The sequence below is a fragment of the Oncorhynchus nerka genome, linkage group LG5, assembly GCF_034236695.1.
Source record: "Oncorhynchus nerka isolate Pitt River linkage group LG5, Oner_Uvic_2.0, whole genome shotgun sequence".
Taxonomy (NCBI): Eukaryota; Metazoa; Chordata; class Actinopteri; order Salmoniformes; family Salmonidae; genus Oncorhynchus; species Oncorhynchus nerka.
The window spans coordinates 32,472,251-32,492,569 of NC_088400.1; the positions used below are offsets into that span (position 1 = coordinate 32,472,251).

The following is a 20,319-nucleotide window of genomic DNA, read 5'->3' on the forward strand; positions in this document are numbered from 1 at the left end:
ATGAGATGTAATGTTGTCCTCTGTCCTATAGCACAGGGCCCTGACAGTAGATGTAATGTTGTCCTCCATCCTATAGCACAGGGCCCTGACAGGAGATGTAATGTTGTCCTCCGTCCTATAGCACAGGGCCCTGACAGGAGATGTAATGTTGTCCTCCGTCCTATAGCACAGGGCCCTAACAGGAGATGTAATGTTGTCCTCCGTCCTATAGCACAGGGCCCTACCAGGAGATGTAATGTTGTCCTCCGTCCTATAGCACAGGGCCCTGACAGGAGATGTAATGTTGTCCTCCGTCCTATAGCACAGGGCCCTAACAGGAGATGTAATGTTGTCCTCCGTCCTATAGCACAGGGCCCTAACAGGAGATGTAATGTTGTCCTCCGTCCCATAGCACAGGGCCCAGACAGTAGATGTAATGTTGTCCTCCGTCCTATAGCACAGGGCCCTAACAGGAGATGTAATGTTGTCCTCCGTCCTATAGCACAGGGCCCTAACAGGAGATGTAATGTTGTCCTCCGTCCTATAGCACAGGGCCCTGACAGGAGATGTAATGTTGTCCTCCGTCCTATAGCACAGGGCCCTGACAGGAGATGTAATGTTGTCCTCCGTCCTATAGCACAGGGCCCTGACAGGAGATGTAATGTTGTCCTCCGTCCTATAGCACAGGGCCCTAACATGAGATGTAATGTTGTCCTCCGTCCATTTAGCACAGGGCCCTAACAGGAGATGTAATGTTGTCCTCCGTCCTATAGCACAGGGCCCTAACAGGAGATGTAATGTTGTCCTCCGTCCTATAGCACAGGGCCCTAACATGAGATGTAATGTTGTCCTCCGTCCTATAGCACAGGGCCCTGACAGGAGATGTAATGTTGTCCTTCATCCTATAGCACAGGGCCCTAACAGGAGATGTAATGTTGTCCTCCGTCCTATAGCACAGGGCCCTGACAGTAGATGTAATGTTGTCCTCCGTCCTATAGCACAGGGCCCTGACAGTAGATGTAATGTTGTCCTCCGTCCTATAGCACAGGGCCCTAACAGGAGATGTAATGTTGTCCTCCGTCCTATAGCACAGGGCCCTAACAGGAGATGTAATGTTGTCCTCTGTCCTATAGCACAGGGCCCTAACATGAGAGATGTAATGTTGTCCTCCGTCCCATAGACAGAACATGAGATAATGTTGTCCTCCGTCCTATAGCACAGGGCCCTGACATGAGATGTAATGTTGTCCTCCATCCTATAGCACAGGGCCCTAACAGGAGATGTAATGTTGTCCTCCGTCCTATCCTGATAGCACAGGGCCCTGACAGGAGATGTAATGTTGTCCTCCATCCTATAGCACAGGGCCCTAGACAGGGCAGGAGATGTAATGTTGTCCTCTGTCCTATAGCACAGGGCCCTGACAGGAGATGTAATGTTGTCCTCTGTCCTATAGCACAGGGCCCTAACAGTAGATGTAATGTTGTCCTCCGTCCTATAGCACAGGGCCCTGACAGGAGATGTAATGTTGTCCTCCGTCCCATAGCACAGGGCCCTAACAGGAGATGTAATGTTGTCCTCCGTCCTATAGCACAGGGCCCTAACAGGAGATGTAATGTTGTCCTCCGTCCTATAGCACAGGGCCCTAACAGGAGATGTAATGTTGTCCTCCGTCCTATAGCACAGGGCCCTAACAGGAGATGTAATGTTGTCCTCCGTCCTATAGCACAGGGCCCTGACAGGAGATGTAATGTTGTCCTCCGTCCTATAGCACAGGGCCCTGACAGGAGATGTAATGTTGTCCTCATCCTATAGCACAGGGCCTAACATAGATGTAATGTTGTCCTCCATCCTATAGCACAGGGCCCTCCCTCCATCCTATAGCACAGGGCCCTAACAGGAGATGTAATGTTGTCCTCCATCCTATAGCACAGGGCCCTGACAGGAGATGTAATGTTGTCCTCCGTCCTATAGCACAGGGCCCTATAATGTTGTCCTCTGTCTTACAGGGCCCTGACAGGAGATGTAATGTCCTCCGTCCTATAGCACAGGGCCCTAACAGTAGATGTAATGTTGTCCTCCGTCCTATAGCACAGGGCCCTGACAGGAGATGTAATGTTGTCCTCCGTCCTATAGCACAGGGCCCTAACAGTAGATGTAATGTTGTCCTCCGTCCTATAGCACAGGGCCCTAACATGAGAGATGTAATGTTGTCCTCCGTCCTATAGCACAGGGCCCTAACATGAGATGTAATGTTGTCCTTCATCCTATAGCACAGGGCCCTAACAGGAGATGTAATGTTGTCCTTCATGTAATGTTGTCCTCCGTCCTATAGCACAGGGCCCTGACAGTAGATGTAATGTTGTCCTGTCCTGCACAGGGCCCTAACAGGAGATGTAATGTTGTCCTCCGTCCTATAGCACAGGGCCCTAACAGGAGATGTAATGTTGTCCTCTGTCCTATAGCACAGGGCCCTAACAGGAGATGTAATGTTGTCCTCCGTCCTATAGCACAGGGCCCTAACAGGAGATGTAATGTTGTCCTTCATCCTATAGCACAGGGCCCTAACATGAGATGTAATGTTGTCCTCTGTCCTATAGCACAGGGCCCTGACAGGAGATGTAATGTTGTCCTCTGTCCTATAGCACAGGGCCCTAACAGGAGATGTAATGTTGTCCTCCGTCCTATAGCACAGGGCCCTAACAGGAGATGTAATGTTGTCCTCCGTCCTATAGCACAGGGCCCTGACCTCTGTCCTATAGCACAGGACAGGGAGATGTAATGTTGTCCTCCGTCCTAGATGTAATGTTGTCCTCCGTCCTATAGCACAGGGCCCTAACATGAGATGTAATGTTGTCCTCTGTCCTAGCACAGGGCCCTGACAGGAGATGTAATGTTGTCCTCCATCCTATAGCACAGGGCCCTAACAGTAGATGTAATGTTGTCCTCCGTCCTAGCACAGGGCCCTGACAGGAGATGTAATGTGTAATGTTGTCCTCCGTCCTATAGCACAGGGCCCTAACATGAGATGTAATGTTGTCCTCCGTCCTATAGCACAGAGGCCTCCTATAGCACAGGGCCCTAACATGAGATTTAATGTTGTCCTTCATCCTATAGCACAGGGCCCTAACAGGAGATGTAATGTTGTCCTTCATCCTATAGCACAGGGCCCTGACAGGAGATGTAATGTTGTCCTTCATCCTATAGCACAGGGCCCTAACAGTAGATGTAATGTTGTCCTCCGTCCTATAGCACAGGGCCCTGACAGTAGATGTAATGTTGTCCTCTGTCCTATAGCACAGGGCCCTAACAGGAGATGTAATGTTGTCCTCCGTCCTATAGCACAGGGCCCTAACAGGAGATGTAATGTTGTCCTCTGTCCTATAGCACAGGGCCCTAACAGGAGATGTAATGTTGTCCTCCGTCCTATAGCACAGGGCCCTGACAGGAGATGTAATGTTGTCCTCCGTCCTATAGCACAGGGCCCTAACAGGAGATGTAATGTTGTCCTCTGTCTTAAAGCACAGGGCCCAGACAGGAGATGTTGTGTTGTCCTCCGTCCTATAGCACAGGGCCCTAACATGAGATGTAATGTTGTCCTCTGTCCTATAGCACAGGGCCCTGACAGGAGATGTAATGTTGTCCTCTGTCCTATAGCACAGGGCCCTAACAGTAGATGTAATGTTGTCCTCCGTCCTATAGCACAGGGCCCTGACAGGAGATGTAATGTTGTCCTCCGTCCTATAGCACAGGGCCCTAACAGTAGATGTAATGTTGTCCTCCGTCCTATAGCACAGGGCCCTAACATGAGATGTAATGTTGTCCTCCGTCCTATAGCACAGGGCCCTAACATGAGATGTACTGTTGTCCTTCATCCTATAGCACAGGGCCCTAACAGGAGATGTAATGTTGTCCTTCATCCTATAGCACAGGGCCCTGACAGGAGATGTAATGTTGTCCTTCATCCTATAGCACAGGGCCCTAACAGGAGATGTAATGTTGTCCTCCGTCCTATAGCACAGGGCCCTGACAGTAGATGTAATGTTGTCCTCTGTCCTATAGCACAGGGCCCTAACAGGAGATGTAATGTTGTCCTCCGTCCTATAGCACAGGGCCCTAACAGTAGATGTAATGTTGTCCTCTGTCCTATAGCACTGGGCCCTAACAGGAGATGTAATGTTGTCCTCCGTCCTATAGCACAGGGCCCTAACAGGAGATGTAATGTTGTCCTTCGTCCTATAGCACAGGGCCCTGACAGGAGATGTAATGTTGTCCTCTGTCCTATAGCACAGGGCCCTAACAGGAGATGTAATGTTGTCCTCCGTCCTATAGCACAGGGCCCTAACAGGAGATGTAATGTTGTCCTTCATCCTATAGCACAGGGCCCTAACATGAGATGTAATGTTGTCCTCTGTCCTATAGCACAGGGCCCTGACAGGAGATGTAATGTTGTCCTCTGTCCTATAGCACAGGGCCCTAACAGTAGATGTAATGTTGTCCTCCGTCCTATAGCACAGGGCCCTGACAGGAGATGTAATGTTGTCCTCCGTCCCATAGCACAGGGCCCTAACAGGAGATGTAATGTTGTCCTCTGTCCTATAGCACAGGGCCCTAACAGGAGATGTAATGTTGTCCTCCGTCCTATAGCACAGGGCCCTGACAGGAGATGTAATGTTGTCCTCCGTCCTATAGCACAGGGCCCTAACAGGAGATGTAATGTTGTCCTCTGTCTTAAAGCACAGGGCCCAGACAGGAGATGTTGTGTTGTCCTCCGTCCTATAGCACAGGGCCCTAACATGAGATGTAATGTTGTCCTCTGTCCTATAGCACAGGGCCCTGACAGGAGATGTAATGTTGTCCTCTGTCCTATAGCACAGGGCCCTAACAGTAGATGTAATGTTGTCCTCCGTCCTATAGCACAGGGCCCTGACAGGAGATGTAATGTTGTCCTCCGTCCTATAGCACAGGGCCTAACAGTAGATGTAATGTTGTCCTCCGTCCTATAGCACAGGGCCCTAACATGAGATGTAATGTTGTCCTCCGTCCTATAGCACAGGGCCTAACATGAGATGTACTGTTGTCCTTCATCCTATAGCACAGGGCCCTAACAGGAGATGTAATGTTGTCCTTCATCCTATAGCACAGGGCCCTGACAGGAGATGTAATGTTGTCCTTCATCCTATAGCACAGGGCCCTAACAGGAGATGTAATGTTGTCCTCCGTCCTATACCACAGGGCCCTGACAGTAGATGTAATGTTGTCCTCTGTCCTATAGCACAGGGCCCTAACAGGAGATGTAATGTTGTCCTCCGTCCTATAGCACAGGGCCCTAACAGTAGATGTAATGTTGTCCTCTGTCCTATAGCACTGGGCCCTAACAGGAGATGTAATGTTGTCCTCCGTCCTATAGCACAGGGCCCTAACAGGAGATGTAATGTTGTCCTTCGTCCTATAGCACAGGGCCCTGACAGGAGATGTAATGTTGTCCTCTGTCCTATAGAGAACAGGAGATGTAATGTTGTCCTCCGTCCTATAGCACAGGGCCCTAACAGGAGATGTAATGTTGTCCTTCATCCTATAGCACAGGGCCCTAACATGAGATGTAATGTTGTCCTCTGTCCTATAGCACAGGGCCCTGACAGGAGATGTAATGTTGTCCTCTGTCCTATAGCACAGGGCCCTAACAGTAGATGTAATGTTGTCCTCCGTCCTATAGCACAGGGCCCTGACAGGAGATGTAATGTTGTCCTCCGTCCCATAGCACAGGGCCCTAACATGAGATGTAATGTTGTCCTCCGTCCTATAGCACAGGGCCCTAACAGGAGATGTAATGTTGTCCTCCGTCCCATAGCACAGGGCCCTAACATGAGATGTAATGTTGTCCTCTGTCCTATAGCACAGGGCCCTGACAGGAGATGTAATGTTGTCCTCCGTCCTATAGCACAGGGCCCTAACATGAGATGTAATGTTGTCCTCCGTCCTATAGCACAGGGCCCTAACATGAGATGTAATGTTGTCCTCTGTCCTATAGCACAGGGCCCTGACAGGAGATGTAATGTTGTCCTCTGTCCTATAGCACAGGGCCCTAACAGTAGATGTAATGTTGTCCTCCGTCCTATAGCACAGGGCCCTGACAGGAGATGTAATGTTGTCCTCCGTCCTATAGCACAGGGCCCTAACAGTAGATGTAATGTTGTCCTCCGTCCTATAGCACAGGGCCCTAACATGAGATGTAATGTTGTCCTCCGTCCTATAGCACAGGGCCCTAACATGAGATTTAATGTTGTCCTTCATCCTATAGCACAGGGCCCTAACAGGAGATGTAATGTTGTCCTTCATCCTATAGCACAGGGCCCTGACAGGAGATGTAATGTTGTCCTTCATCCTATAGCACAGGGCCCTAACAGTAGATGTAATGTTGTCCTCCGTCCTATAGCACAGGGCCCTGACAGTAGATGTAATGTTGTCCTCTGTCCTATAGCACAGGGCCCTAACAGGAGATGTAATGTTGTCCTCCGTCCTATAGCACAGGGCCCTAACAGGAGATGTAATGTTGTCCTCTGTCCTATAGCACAGGGCCCTAACAGGAGATGTAATGTTGTCCTCCGTCCTATAGCACAGGGCCCTGACAGGAGATGTAATGTTGTCCTCCGTCCTATAGCACAGGGCCCTAACAGGAGATGTAATGTTGTCCTCTGTCTTAAAGCACAGGGCCCAGACAGGAGATGTTGTGTTGTCCTCCGTCCTATAGCACAGGGCCCTAACATGAGATGTAATGTTGTCCTCTGTCCTATAGCACAGGGCCCTGACAGGAGATGTAATGTTGTCCTCTGTCCTATAGCACAGGGCCCTAACAGTAGATGTAATGTTGTCCTCCGTCCTATAGCACAGGGCCCTGACAGGAGATGTAATGTTGTCCTCCGTCCTATAGCACAGGGCCCTAACAGTAGATGTAATGTTGTCCTCCGTCCTATAGCACAGGGCCCTAACATGAGATGTAATGTTGTCCTCCGTCCTATAGCACAGGGCCCTAACATGAGATGTACTGTTGTCCTTCATCCTATAGCACAGGGCCCTAACAGGAGATGTAATGTTGTCCTTCATCCTATAGCACAGGGCCCTGACAGGAGATGTAATGTTGTCCTTCATCCTATAGCACAGGGCCCTAACAGGAGATGTAATGTTGTCCTCCGTCCTATAGCACAGGGCCCTGACAGTAGATGTAATGTTGTCCTCTGTCCTATAGCACAGGGCCCTAACAGGAGATGTAATGTTGTCCTCCGTCCTATAGCACAGGGCCCTAACAGTAGATGTAATGTTGTCCTCTGTCCTATAGCACTGGGCCCTAACAGGAGATGTAATGTTGTCCTCCGTCCTATAGCACAGGGCCCTAACAGGAGATGTAATGTTGTCCTTCGTCCTATAGCACAGGGCCCTGACAGGAGATGTAATGTTGTCCTCTGTCCTATAGCACAGGGCCCTAACAGGAGATGTAATGTTGTCCTCCGTCCTATAGCACAGGGCCCTAACAGGAGATGTAATGTTGTCCTCTGTCTTAAAGCACAGGGCCCAGACAGGAGATGTTGTGTTGTCCTCCGTCCTATAGCACAGGGCCCTAACAGTAGATGTAATGTTGTCCTCCGTCCTATAGCACAGGGCCCTAACAGGAGATGTAATGTTGTGTTCCGTCCTATAGCACAGGGCCCTAACAGGAGATGTAATGTTGTCCTCCGTCCTATAGCACAGGGCCCTGACAGCTGATGTAATGTTGTCCTCCGTCCTATAGCACAGGGCCCTAACAGGAGATGTAATGTTGTCCTCCGTCCTATAGCACAGGGCCCTGACAGGAGATGTAATGTTGTCCTCCGTCCTATAGCACAGGGCCCTAACAGGAGATGTAATGTTGTCCTCCGTCCTATAGCACAGGGCCCTAACAGGAGATGTAATGTTGTCCTCCGTCCTATAGCACAGGGCCCAGACAGTAGATGTAATGTTGTCCTCCGTCCTATAGGTGGCCATCCCTCTGGAGGAGATGCACAGGATCCACCTGCGCTTCATGTTCAGACACCGCTCCTCTCAGGAGTGTGAGTACACCCAACTCTGCCCTCATCCTTACCTTCTTTATCACTGAGCTGAAAGGGTTGGAAGTTTGAAAGCAATGTGACAGGGAGGAAGCCATTGCTTTCATCTACTAAATGAATTATCTTAATTCTCTCTCTCTTTCGCTCTCTCTCTGTGTAGCTAAGGATAAGAGTGAGAAGAACTTTGCCATGGCGTTTGTTCGCCTGATGAAGGAAGATGGAACCGTGCTGAAGGACGGGCTTCATGACCTGGTGGTCTTCAAGGTCAGAACTGAATCAACTCCGATTCACACAGCTACAAAACGAACAAATTAACGTTATAAATGAACCAGTACAGATTCAGAGTTAAATGAACTGAATAATTGAATTACGTCAGAGTCACAGCCAAATCGCCAAGGACACTGAATTATTAAAGTTTCACAACCGACTGAACAGGCTAACTGAATAATTATAGATTCACTGCCAAATGAAGTGGAATTATTGATTAAGTGCTAAAAGGAATGAAGATGAATTACTGTTGATTCACTCCCAAACTAAACCCTCTCTAAACTCTCTCTCCCCCCTCTCTCTCCTCTTTCTCCCCCCTCTCTCTCTATCACCTCACCCCCTCTCTCTCTCTCTCTCCTCTTTCTCCCCCCCTCTCTCTTACCGCACTCTCTCTCTCTCCCATCTTTCTCTCTTACGCTCTCTCTCTCTATAACCCCACCCTCTCGCTCCTCTTTCTCTCTCCTCACACCCTCTCTCTCTTCCCACCCTCTCTGTCTCTCTCCTTCTCTCTACAGGGGGAGAGTAAGCGTATGGAGGATGTGAACTCGTACCTGTCCCTACCCTCTACGCGTTATGTGGACGTTCACAAGACGGGGACACTGAGCCGCAGCACCAGCAGTGTAGGAGGCCTGTCTGTCAGCTCCAGAGACAGCTTCACCATCTCAACCCTCGTCTGCTCCACCAAGCTCACTCAAAACGGTGTGTGTGTGTGTGGTCTCAGAACAGACAGAGTATGTCGTAGTTTTGTCATACACACAAACGCACACATGCACTTCCCCCATACACAGCCAGGGCCCTGGCATGGCATACCGGTGCTGTGGAACAGCTGTTGCTGAAGAAGCCAGTTCATCATTGTAATGATAACTGTGCTGCCGTGTTAATCACCAGTCCAGATATAACACACACACGCACACGCACACGCACACACGCACGCGCACGCGCACGCGCACACGCACACACACACACACACACACACACACACACACACACACACACACACACACACACACACACACACACACAAGAGCAGCTGTCCGGATGAGGGATATGATCCATCTCTACCTGGACCTGTACGCCCAGTCAACAGATGGACAGCAGGCAGGCAGGTTCACTACTGAGGAAGACATTACTGAACACTAACACCTGTACAGGGGCTTCAGTGGTCTACACTACGTAGGGAGCTTACCATGGTCTATGTCATACAGAAGGGAGCGTATGTTGTTTTTTGTGTGTTTCTAATTGGGCAGGGGAAAGTAACCGTGAATGGGGCGATGTGTACATTCCCTCTCACTGCCAAATACCCATTTCCACATGGACTAAATCTGGTGCTTGAATTGAATTCCTAGTTCATTTCCATTGTATTGGCCAAGGCTTAAACAGGGCTTCTCCAAAAACTCTGGCCCCTCAACAAGCCCCCTCAAACCCCCAGGGTGGGGCCAAGTCATGTGGGCTTTCAAAGGAAGTATGGATGGATGGATGAATGGATTGATATATGGTTTGGTGGACGGAAGGATGGATTGATATGTGGTTTGGTGGATGGATGGATGGATGGATGGATGGATTTGTGGATGGATGGATATGTGGATTAATTGATTAATGGATGGATATGTGGATTGATGGATGGATGGACATGTGGATTGATGGATTGATAGATTGGTGGATGGATATGTGGTTTGATGGATGGATGGATGGATGGATGGATGGATGGATGGATGGATGGATGGATGGATGGATGGATGGATGGATGGATGGATGGATGGATGGATGGATGGATTGATGGATGGATGGATGGATGGATGGATGGATGGATGGATTGATTGATATGTGGTTTGATGGATGGGATGGATGGATGGACATGTGGTTTGATGGATGGATTGATAGATTGGTGGATGGATGGATGGATATGTGGATTAATTGATTAATGGATGGATAATTGGATTGATGGATGGATTGATTGATTGATATGTGCTTTGATGGATGGGTGGATGGATGGACATGTGGATTCATGGATGGATATGTGGATTGATGGATGGATGGATGGATGGATGGATTGATTGATATGTGGTTTGATGGATGGGATGGATGGATGGACATGTGGATTGATGGACATGTGGATTGATGGATGGATTGATAGATTGGTGGATGGATATGTGGATTGATGGATTTGTGGATGTATGGATATGTGCTTTGATTTATTGATGGATGGATAGATTGATGGATGGCTTTGTTCTCTTATAATATCCACCTGGCACATCCAGAGGAGGCCAGACCACCCCTCATAACCTGGTTCCTCTCTAGGTTTCTTCCTAGGTTCCTGCCTTTCTTGGGAGTTTTTCCTAGCCATCGTGTTTCTCCATCTGCATTGCTTGCTGTTTGTGGTTTTAGGCTGGGTTTCTGTACTGCACTTTGATTGATTCAATTTGCTTGATTGATGGATGGATATGTGGATTGATGTATGGATGAATGGATAGATGGATGATGGATGGATGAATGGATGGATATGTAGATTGATGGATTGATGGATGGATGGACATATAGATTGATGGATAGGTGTGTGGTATGATGGATGGATTGATGGATAGATGGATGGATCAATGGAAGGGTATGTGGATTGATGGATGGATAAGTGGGTGGATGGATGGATGGATTGATATGTGATTTGATTGATGGATGGATGGATTGATACGTGGTTTGGTGGATGGATGGTTGGATGGATGAATGAATGGATGGATTGATATGTGGTTTGATGGATGGATGGATGGATGGATATGTGGATTAATTGATTCATGGATGGATATGTGGATTGATAGATTGGTGGATGGATGGACATGTGGTTTGATGGATTGATAGACATGGATTAATGGATGGATTGATAGATTGGTGGATGGATGGTTGGATATGTCGTTTGATGGATGGATGAATGGATGAATGGATTTTTTGTGGTTTGATGGATGGATGGATATGTGGTTTGGTGGATGGATTGATAGTTGGAAGGATGGATATGTGGATTGATGAATTGATGGATTGATGGATGGATATGTGGATTGATGGATGAATGGATGGATGGATTAATGGATGGGTATGTGAATGGATGGATGTATGGATATGTGGATGGATGGATATGTGGATGTATGGATTGATGGATGGCTTTGTTCTCTTATAATATCCACCTGGCACATCAAGAGGAGGGCAGACCACCCCTCATAACCTGGTTCCTCTCTAGGTTTCTTCCTAGATTCCTGCCTTTCTTGGGAGTTTTTCCAAGCCATCTTGTTTCTACATCTGCATTGCTTGCTGTTTGTGGTTTTAGGCGGGGTTTCTGTATTGCACTTTGATTGATTCAATTTGATTGATGGATGGATGGGTATGTGGATTGATGGATGGATATGTGGATTGATGGATATATGGATAGATTGATGGATGGATATGTGGATGGATGGATGGATGGATGGATATGTGGATTGATGTGTGGTATGATGGATGGATGGATGGATTGATGGATGGATGGATGGATGGATGGATGGATGGATGGATGGATGGATGGATGGATGGATGGATGGATGCACATGTGGATTGATGGATGGATGTGTGTTATGGTGGATGGATGGATGGATAGATGGATGATGGATGGATGGATATGTGGATTGATGGATGGATTGATATATATGTGGATTAAAGAATGGATAGATTTGTGGCTTGATGGATTGTTGTCTTTCTCCTTCTCAGTGGGCTTGCTGGGTCTACTGAAATGGAGGACTCGTCCTGAGCTCCTCAAAGAAAACCTGGAGAAACTCAAGATCATTGACGGAGAGGAAGTGGTCAAGGTGTGTGTGTGTACTGCGTGTGTGTGTGTGTGTGTCTGTCTACTGTGTGTGTGTGTAATCTAATGGCCTCTCTTCCCCTCCTAGTTTCTCCAGGACACTCTGGATGCTCTGTTCACCATCATGATGGAACATTCCCAGACTGACGACTACGACATCCTAGTGTTCGACGCCCTGGTGAGTGAGTGAGTGTGTGTGGGTGTTCATGTCTCTCACTTATATTCTCTGTCACTCTTGTACCTGCTCTGTTCTCTGTCAGTCAGTTTCTGCATGTGGCTGTCTCTCGATCTCTATCCATAAGCCTCTGTTATTCTCACTCTGAATAAACATCTCTGTATGTCTGTCTGTTGCTTGTTTGTGTGTCTTTGTACCAATGAGGCCAGCTCTCTCACCATATCAAATACAACTGTTATCCCTTCCTCTCCTCCCCTCTCTCTCTCTACCTCTCTCTCCCCCTCTCGCTCTCTCTACTACTCTCTCTCTACCTCTCTCTCGCTCTCTCTACCTCTCGCTCTCTCTGTCTCAGATATACATCATTGGTCTGATAGCAGACAGGAAGTTCCAGCATTTTAACACGGTGTTGGAGGCCTACATCAAACAACACTTCAGCGCCACGCTGGCCTACAAGTCAGTACTACTTCCGGTGTCCAACCCCTCCTCGTCCGCTGTCCAACCCCTCCTCTTCTCACTGTCTCACTGTCTTATTGTCTTAGAAGCAGCCTGATGAAGACTTTAATGCCATCATTGTAATAATAATGTATTGCATTTCCAATTTCCTTGGAAATGCCATCACTTTCACATTGCTAGTAAGACGGTGTAGTTAAAGCAGTAAGCTGTATTGATAATGACTCAACATGTCAGACTCATAATGACATTTCCACAGGAGATGATGAACACATTGATTTTAAACTGTTGAATGACGTGTGTCATCATTAGCATTATGATGACAGATGATGTAGGCCTCATGATAGTGCTGGTTTCAGGTAGGGTATGGTATGTTTACATGCACACTAATAATTCAATTTTAAACTGATTATGGCAGTAGGCTGAGTACGGCAATAGTCATGTAAACACTTTACTCTGCTTATCTTAATCGGTGTAAATTCAAAATCAAGGTAAGCATACGCCAATTAAAACATTTATTTATGAGCAATCTTTATAATTGTTAGGACATGTAAACAGGCTGAATCAGAGTTCCAGTTGTATAATTGATCTGCACATGTGGCAACACCAGCAGCACAAGCCTCCCTCTTTAGCGCGAGTGAAGGATTATTAGGGAGATTGCGTATTCACAATAATCGTATTCTAAAATGGATAAAATATAAATATTTTTTAAATCTCAGCAATCTACACACAATGCCCCATAATGACAAAGCAAAAACTGGTTTTTAGACAAATTCTAAAACAGAAATACCTTATTTAAAATTGAGCTCAGGTGCATTCTGTTTCCATTGATCATCCTTGAGATGTTTCTACAACTTGATTGGAGTCCACCTGTGGTAAATTCAAATGATTGGACATGATTTGCAAAGGCACACACCTGTCTATATAAGGTCCCACGTTTGACAGTGCATGTCAGAGCAAAAACCAGGCCATGAGGTCGAAGTAATTGTCCATAGAGCCCTGAGCCATGATTGTGTCGAGACACAGATCTCGAGAAGGGTACCAAAAAATGTCTGCAGCATTGAAGGTCCCCGAGAACACAATGGCCTACATCATTTTTAAATGGAAGAAGTTTGGAACCACAAAGACTCTTCCTAGAGCAATCGGGGGAGAAGGGCCAAGGTCAGGGAGGTGACCAAGAATATGATGGTCACACTGACAGAGCTCCAGAGTTCCTCTGTGGAGATGGGAGAACCTTCTAGAAGGACAACCATCTCTGCAGCACTCCACCAATCAGGCCTCTATGGTAGAGTGGCCAGATGGGAGCCACTCCTCAGTAAAAGGCACATGAAAGCCCGCTTGGAGTTTGCCAAAAGGCACCTAAAGTCTCTCAGACCATGAGAAACAAGATTCTTTGGTCTGATGAAACCAAGATTGAACTATTAGGCCTGAATGCCAAGTGTCACGTCTTGAGAAACCAGGCACCGTCCCTATGGTGAAGCTTGGTGGTGGCAGCATCATGCTATCGGGATGTTTTACAGCGGCAGGGACTGAAGGATCAAGGCAAAGATGAAGGTAGAAAAGTACAGAGAGATCCTTGATGAAAATGTGCTCCAGAGCACTCAGGATCTCAGACTGGGTTTACCTTCTACCAGGACAACGGCCCTAAGCACACAGCCAAGACAACGCAGGTGTGGCTTCGGGACAAGTCTTTGAATATCCTTGAGTGGCCCACCCGGAGCCCGGACTTGAATTAGATCGAACATCTCTGGAGAGACCTGGAAATAGCTGTGCAGAAACGCTCCCAATTTAACCTGACAGAGCTTAAGAGGATCTGCAGAGAACAATGGGAGTAACTCCTGTAGCCTCATACCCAAGAAGACTCAATGCTGTAATCGTTGCCAAAGGTGCTTCAACAAAGTACTGAGTAAAGGGTCTGAACACTTATGTTATTTCAGATTAGTTATGTTATTTTAAAAAAAAAATTGTGTTGCATTAATGGGTATTGTGTGTATATTGATGTGGGGAAACTATTTAATATGTTTTAGAATAAGACTAACAAAAAAATAAAATGAGGAAAAAGTCAAGGGGTCTGAATACTTTCTGAAGGGACTGTATACAAAAGTATGTGGACACCTCTTCAAACTAGTGGATTCGGCTATTTCAGCCACACCTGTTGCTGACAGGTATGTAAAATGGAGCACACAGCCATGCAATTTCCATAGACAAACATTGGCAGTAGAATGGCCTTAGTGAAGAGCTCAGTGACTTTCAATGCAGCACCGTCATAGGATGCCACCTTTACAACAAGTTAGTTAGTCAAATCTCTGCCCTGCTAGAGCTGCCCAGGTCAACTGTAAGTGCTGTTATTGTGAAGTGTAAACGTCAAGGAGCAACAACGGCTCAGCCGCGTAGTGGGAGACCACACAAGCTCACAGAACGCGTAGCGCGTAAAAATTGTCTGTCCTCAGTTGCTACACTCACTACTGAGTTCCAAACTGCCTCTGGAAGCATCTTTAGCACAAGATCTGTTCGTTGGGAGCTTCATGAAATGGGTTTCCATGGCAGAGCAGCCGCACACATAACTAAGACAACCATGCGCAATGCCAAGCGTTGGCAGGAGTGGTGTAAATCTCACTGCCATTGGACTCTGGAGCAATGATGGAGTGATGAATCACACTTTACCATCTGCCAGTCCGACGGACGAATCTGGGTTTGGCGGAGAACTATACCTGGGAAATCTTCACGCTACAGCATACAATGACATTCTGAACGATTCTGTGCTTTCAACTTTGTGACAACAGTTTGAGGAAGGCCCTTTTCTGTTTCAGCATGACAATGCCCCCGTGGACAAAGCGAGTTACATACAGAAATGGATTGTTGAGATCGGTGTGGAAGAACTTGACTGGCCTGCACAGAGCCCTGACCTCAACCCCATCAAACACATTTGGGACGAATTGGAATACCGACTGCGAGCCAGGCCTAAACACCCAACATCAGTGCCCAACCTCACTAATGTCCTTTGGGCTGGAATGGAAGCAAGTCCCCGCAGAAATGTTCCAACATCTAGTGGAAAGCCTTCCCAGAAGAGTGGAGGCTGTTATTGCAGCAAAGTGGGGACCAACTCCATATTAATGGCCATGATTTTGGAATGAGATGTTCGACGAGCAGGTGTCCACATAATTTTGGCCATGTAGTGTATCTGTCTTGATCCTGTGTGTAACATGCTGACCAGACCACTCGCATGTGTGTCCACATGTTGATTTTGTCCACCCACCACAGATAGGATCAGGACACGCAGATTGAAATATCAAAACTAACTCTGAACCAACTATATTAATTTGGGGACGGGTCGAAAAGCAAACATTTATGCCAATTTAGCTAGCTAACTTGCTATTGCTACCTAATTTGTCCTGGGATATAAAAGTTGAGTTGTTATTTTACCTGAAATGCACAAGGTCCTCTACTCAGGACAATTAATCCATACATAAAACGGTCAACCGAATCGCTGGCAACCAACTTTAAGGTGCATTAACTCCACCATCTGGAGTGTGGACCTCAGTTCATCTTTCAATCACCAACATGGGAATATGCTCCTAAAAACCAATGAGGAGATGGGAGAGTCGGGACTTGCAGCGCGTCAAGTCTCACAAAAAGAACCAAGTTCTATTTTAGCGCTTGGCTATGTAGTCGCGAGCGAGCAGTGTGGGTGAATGATTGAATAGCATTTAAAATCATCAAAAAAAGTAGTCCTCTCATTGTCAACTGCTTTTATTTTCAGCAAACTTAACTTCCGGTGAAACTGGAGGGCGCGTAATTAAAATAAATAATCATAAAAATGATGGATATCAAACATTTACAGTTGAAATCGGAAGTTTACATACATCTTAGCAAAATACATTTAAACTGTTTTTCACAATTCCTGACATTTAATCCTAAACAAAATTCCCTGTTTTAGGTCAGTTGGGATCACCACTTTATTTAAAGAATGTTAAATGTCAGAATAATAGTAGAGAGAATGATTTATTTCAGCTTTTCTTTCTTTCATCACATTCCCAGTGGGTCAGAAGTTTACATACACTCAATTAGTATTTGGTAGCACTGCCTTTAAATTGTTTAATTTGGGTCAAATGTTTCGGGTAGCCTTCCACAAGCTTCCCACAATAAGTTGGGTAAATTTTGGCCCATTCTTCCTGACAGAGTTGGTGTAACTGAGTCAGGTTTGTAGGCCTCCAACAGGTCCTGGACGTGCTCAATGGGATTGAGATCCGGGCTCTTCGTTGGCCATGGCAGAACACTGACATTCCTGTCTTGCTGGAAATCACGCAAAGAACGAGCAGTATGGCTGGTGGCATTGTAATGCTGGAGGGTCATGTCAGGATGAGCCTGCAGGAAGGGTACCACATGACGGAGGAGGATGTCTTCCCTGTAATGCACAGTGCTGAGATTGCCTGCAATGACAACAAGCTCAGTCCAATGATGATGTGACACACCGCCCCAGACCATGACGGACCCTCCACCTCCAAATCGTTCCTGCTCCAGAGTACATCCAGAGTACAGGCCTCGGTGTAATGCTTATTCCTTCAATGATAAACGCGAATCCGACCACACCCCTGGTGAGAGAAAACCGCGACTCGTCAGTGAAGAGCACTTTTTGCCAGTCCTGTCTGCCTTACAACAGGCCTACAAGCCATCAGTCCAGCCTCTCTCAGCCTATTGCGGACAGTCTGAGCACTGATGGAGGGATTGTACGTTCCTGGTGTAACTCGGGCAGTTGTTGTTGCCATCCTGTACCTGTCCCGCAGGTGTGATGTTCGGATGTACCGATCCTGTGCAGGTGTTGTTACACGTGGTCTGCCACCGCGAGGACAACCAACTGTCCATCCTGTCTCCCTGTAGGGCTGTCTTAGGCATCTCACAGTACAGACATTGCAATTTATTGCCTTGGCCACATCTGCAGTCCTCATGTCTCCTTGCAGCATGCCTAAGTCACGTTCACGCAGATGAGCAGGGACCCTGGGCATCTTTCTTTTGATGTTTTTCAGAGTCAGTAGAAAGGCCTCTTTAGTGTCCTAAGTTTTCATAACTGTGACCTTAATTGCCTATCCTCTGTAAGCTGTTAGTGTCTTAACGACCGTTACACAGGTGCATGTCCATTAATTGTTTATGGCTCATTGAACAAGCATGGGAAACTGTTTTTAAACCCTTTACAATAAAGAATTGTGAAGTTGTTTGGATTTTCATGAATCATCTCTGAAAGACAGGGTCCTGAAAAAGGGACATTTCTTTTTTTGCTGAGTTTATGTGTAAATGTATTTTGCAGCGCTCGTGCATGTGACCCGAGTGGTATGGTCAGTATATAATGCATGAATCAGCCACCAGGTGCCAGTGTGAATACTGTGTGCCTGAGGGCTGCAGTAGAAGTCTATGGGCTGAGAAACCAGCATAAGGTGGATTACTTGACCTTCGCACTTTACTGAAGGCTGGCCAGAATAATCAAACTGGGCTCACTGAGTCTTAGCTCTAAAATACCCAATGCTACTCTCTAGTCTCTCTCTTTCTCACTTTATCCATCTCTCTCCTCTTTCTGCCCCCTCCCCTCCAATAAAATGGAGGATCCTCCTATGTGTCAACTCACCGACTTCCCCAGTTCTAGCCATGTCGTTATAGATTTTTCCTGATGTTACATTTAACGTTTAGGACTCAGACAGCCTCTAAACAGCATCCTCAGATTGTGTTGCACTTTAGTAATAGTCTTATCCTCCGTAATAACTGTTATTGTTTAAGAGGATTGGATTGATTTAATCCAGTTAGCCAACAAGCCCAAGGCCATTCCTGGGAACAGTATGGTATATAAGCATAGTCCTAGTGTGCTGTGGTGTGTGTGTTTGAAAAATGTAATTAGCAGTTCTGAAATGAAGATTTTCCCACTCCCACTCCCCTCCCTCTCCCATCTCCCTCTCCTCCCCAGGAAGTTGATGTCGGTGTTGAAGAGGTATCTGGATGTGTCCAGTCGAGGGGAGCAGTGTGAGAACTACCTACGTACCCTCAAAGCCCTGGAGTACATCTTCAAGTTCATTGTCCGCTCACGCATGCTTTACTCTCAGTAAGTGTGTGTGTGTGTATGCCTCCTTCTCCCCATCTAACACTTACAAGCATATACAGATGTATGCGCGCATACACACACTCACGCATGTACACACTCGTTTACGGGCTTGTACACCCCCCTTCCCCACCCCTCCCACACACGCAGGGATAGTGTCATTGTATTACCGAGCTAATTCCCAGAGACAGCTTGCTCTGAAAGACGCTGATTGCAGCACTAATGCTGCTAATAAGCATTGATGATGAAGTGGCGTTTTTAATGAACACTGATGATGAAGTAGACCCAGTGCTGAATGAGCAGCCGTGTAAGAGGAGACACTGCTATACGTCAACTCTGCTGAAGGCAGCTCCATATATTAATCATAAACAACATTTATAATAACAGCGTCACATAATTTGATGCTGACAGATTATTAGCAGAACTCAAACAACGCTGTAAATGCTTCTACGGTGTTTGTCTTGTGTGGTCTGTTGGTCTGTCAGTTCGTTTTTAGAGACAATATGCAGTGTGTGTGTGTGTGTGTGTGTGTGTGTGTGTGTGTGTGTGTGTGTGTGTGTGTGTGTGTGTGTGTGTGTGTGTGTGTGTGTGTGTGTGTGTGCGTGCGTGCGTGCGTGCGTGCGTGCGTGCGTGCGTACTTGCATGACCACATTATGGGTTCAGTAACCCCAGAGTGATAGTGTACTAGTCATTGCTCTCCCTGGTGTGATGCTAGAATCATGGATTGTTCCAGCCCTCTTCTCAAGTCTACCTAACTACTGCACAGAACGTTTAAACTCTCTGAACTGCAAGTCTACAGCACCCTCCCACTAGCTAGAGAATCAGTATTCAAGAGGAGAGCACACTGTACTGTAGGTGAATCTGTAGTATCATTCATGTCCTAAACTCATCAATGATTTAGTGTGCAACATGTAAGATTTATCAGTTTGAATCAGAAGTTTCTCAAGTTCTATAAGAGAACTCTGATTTATATAAGAAGAAAATATATTAGATGTTATCTCTCTCCTATAACCTCTATCTTTAACCTGCTTTCACCATTCTGTTTCACTTTCTTTCTCTTCCATAACTTTCTGCTTTATTTATCCCTCTGTTTTCTGCTTCAGTCATGAGTCTTTATTTATCAATCTGTTTTCCTCTCGCTCCTCTTTTCTTTACCTACCTTTCAATCAGTCCCTCCCTCCCTCCCTCCCTCCCTCCCTCCCTCCCTCCCTCCCTCCCTCCCTCCCTCCCTCCCCTCCCTCCCTCCCTCCCTCCCTCCCTCCCCCTCCCTCCCTCCCTGGTGTGAGTAGACATGTCTCTCATTCTTCCCATCCCCCCTCCCTCCCTATGGCCTGTCCATCTGGTGTGAGTAGAGCATTAGTGTTGCTGTCCCATGGTGGTGATAGGACCATGATTAGGGCAGAGTTAGTGTTGTTGTCCCACTGTGGGGAATGGAGCAGGTTAGGGCAGAGTTAGTGTTGTTGTCCCA

The 20,319-nt window shown here is 46.9% G+C and overlaps 1 protein-coding gene across 1 annotated transcript in view; it reads left to right on the forward strand.

Moving 5' to 3' along the window:
• LOC115127015 (dedicator of cytokinesis protein 2-like) overlaps positions 1–20,319 on the forward strand; it is a 192,817-nt gene that overhangs the window by 20,826 nt on the left and 151,672 nt on the right. Inside the window, exons 15-21 of the mRNA XM_065018543.1 lie at positions 7,988–8,060; positions 8,218–8,321; positions 8,840–9,023; positions 12,051–12,148; positions 12,233–12,322; positions 12,672–12,772; positions 18,720–18,854. Coding sequence (XP_064874615.1) covers positions 7,988–8,060; positions 8,218–8,321; positions 8,840–9,023; positions 12,051–12,148; positions 12,233–12,322; positions 12,672–12,772; positions 18,720–18,854 — 785 coding nt within the window. The remainder of the gene's footprint in view (positions 1–7,987; positions 8,061–8,217; positions 8,322–8,839; positions 9,024–12,050; positions 12,149–12,232; positions 12,323–12,671; positions 12,773–18,719; positions 18,855–20,319) is intronic.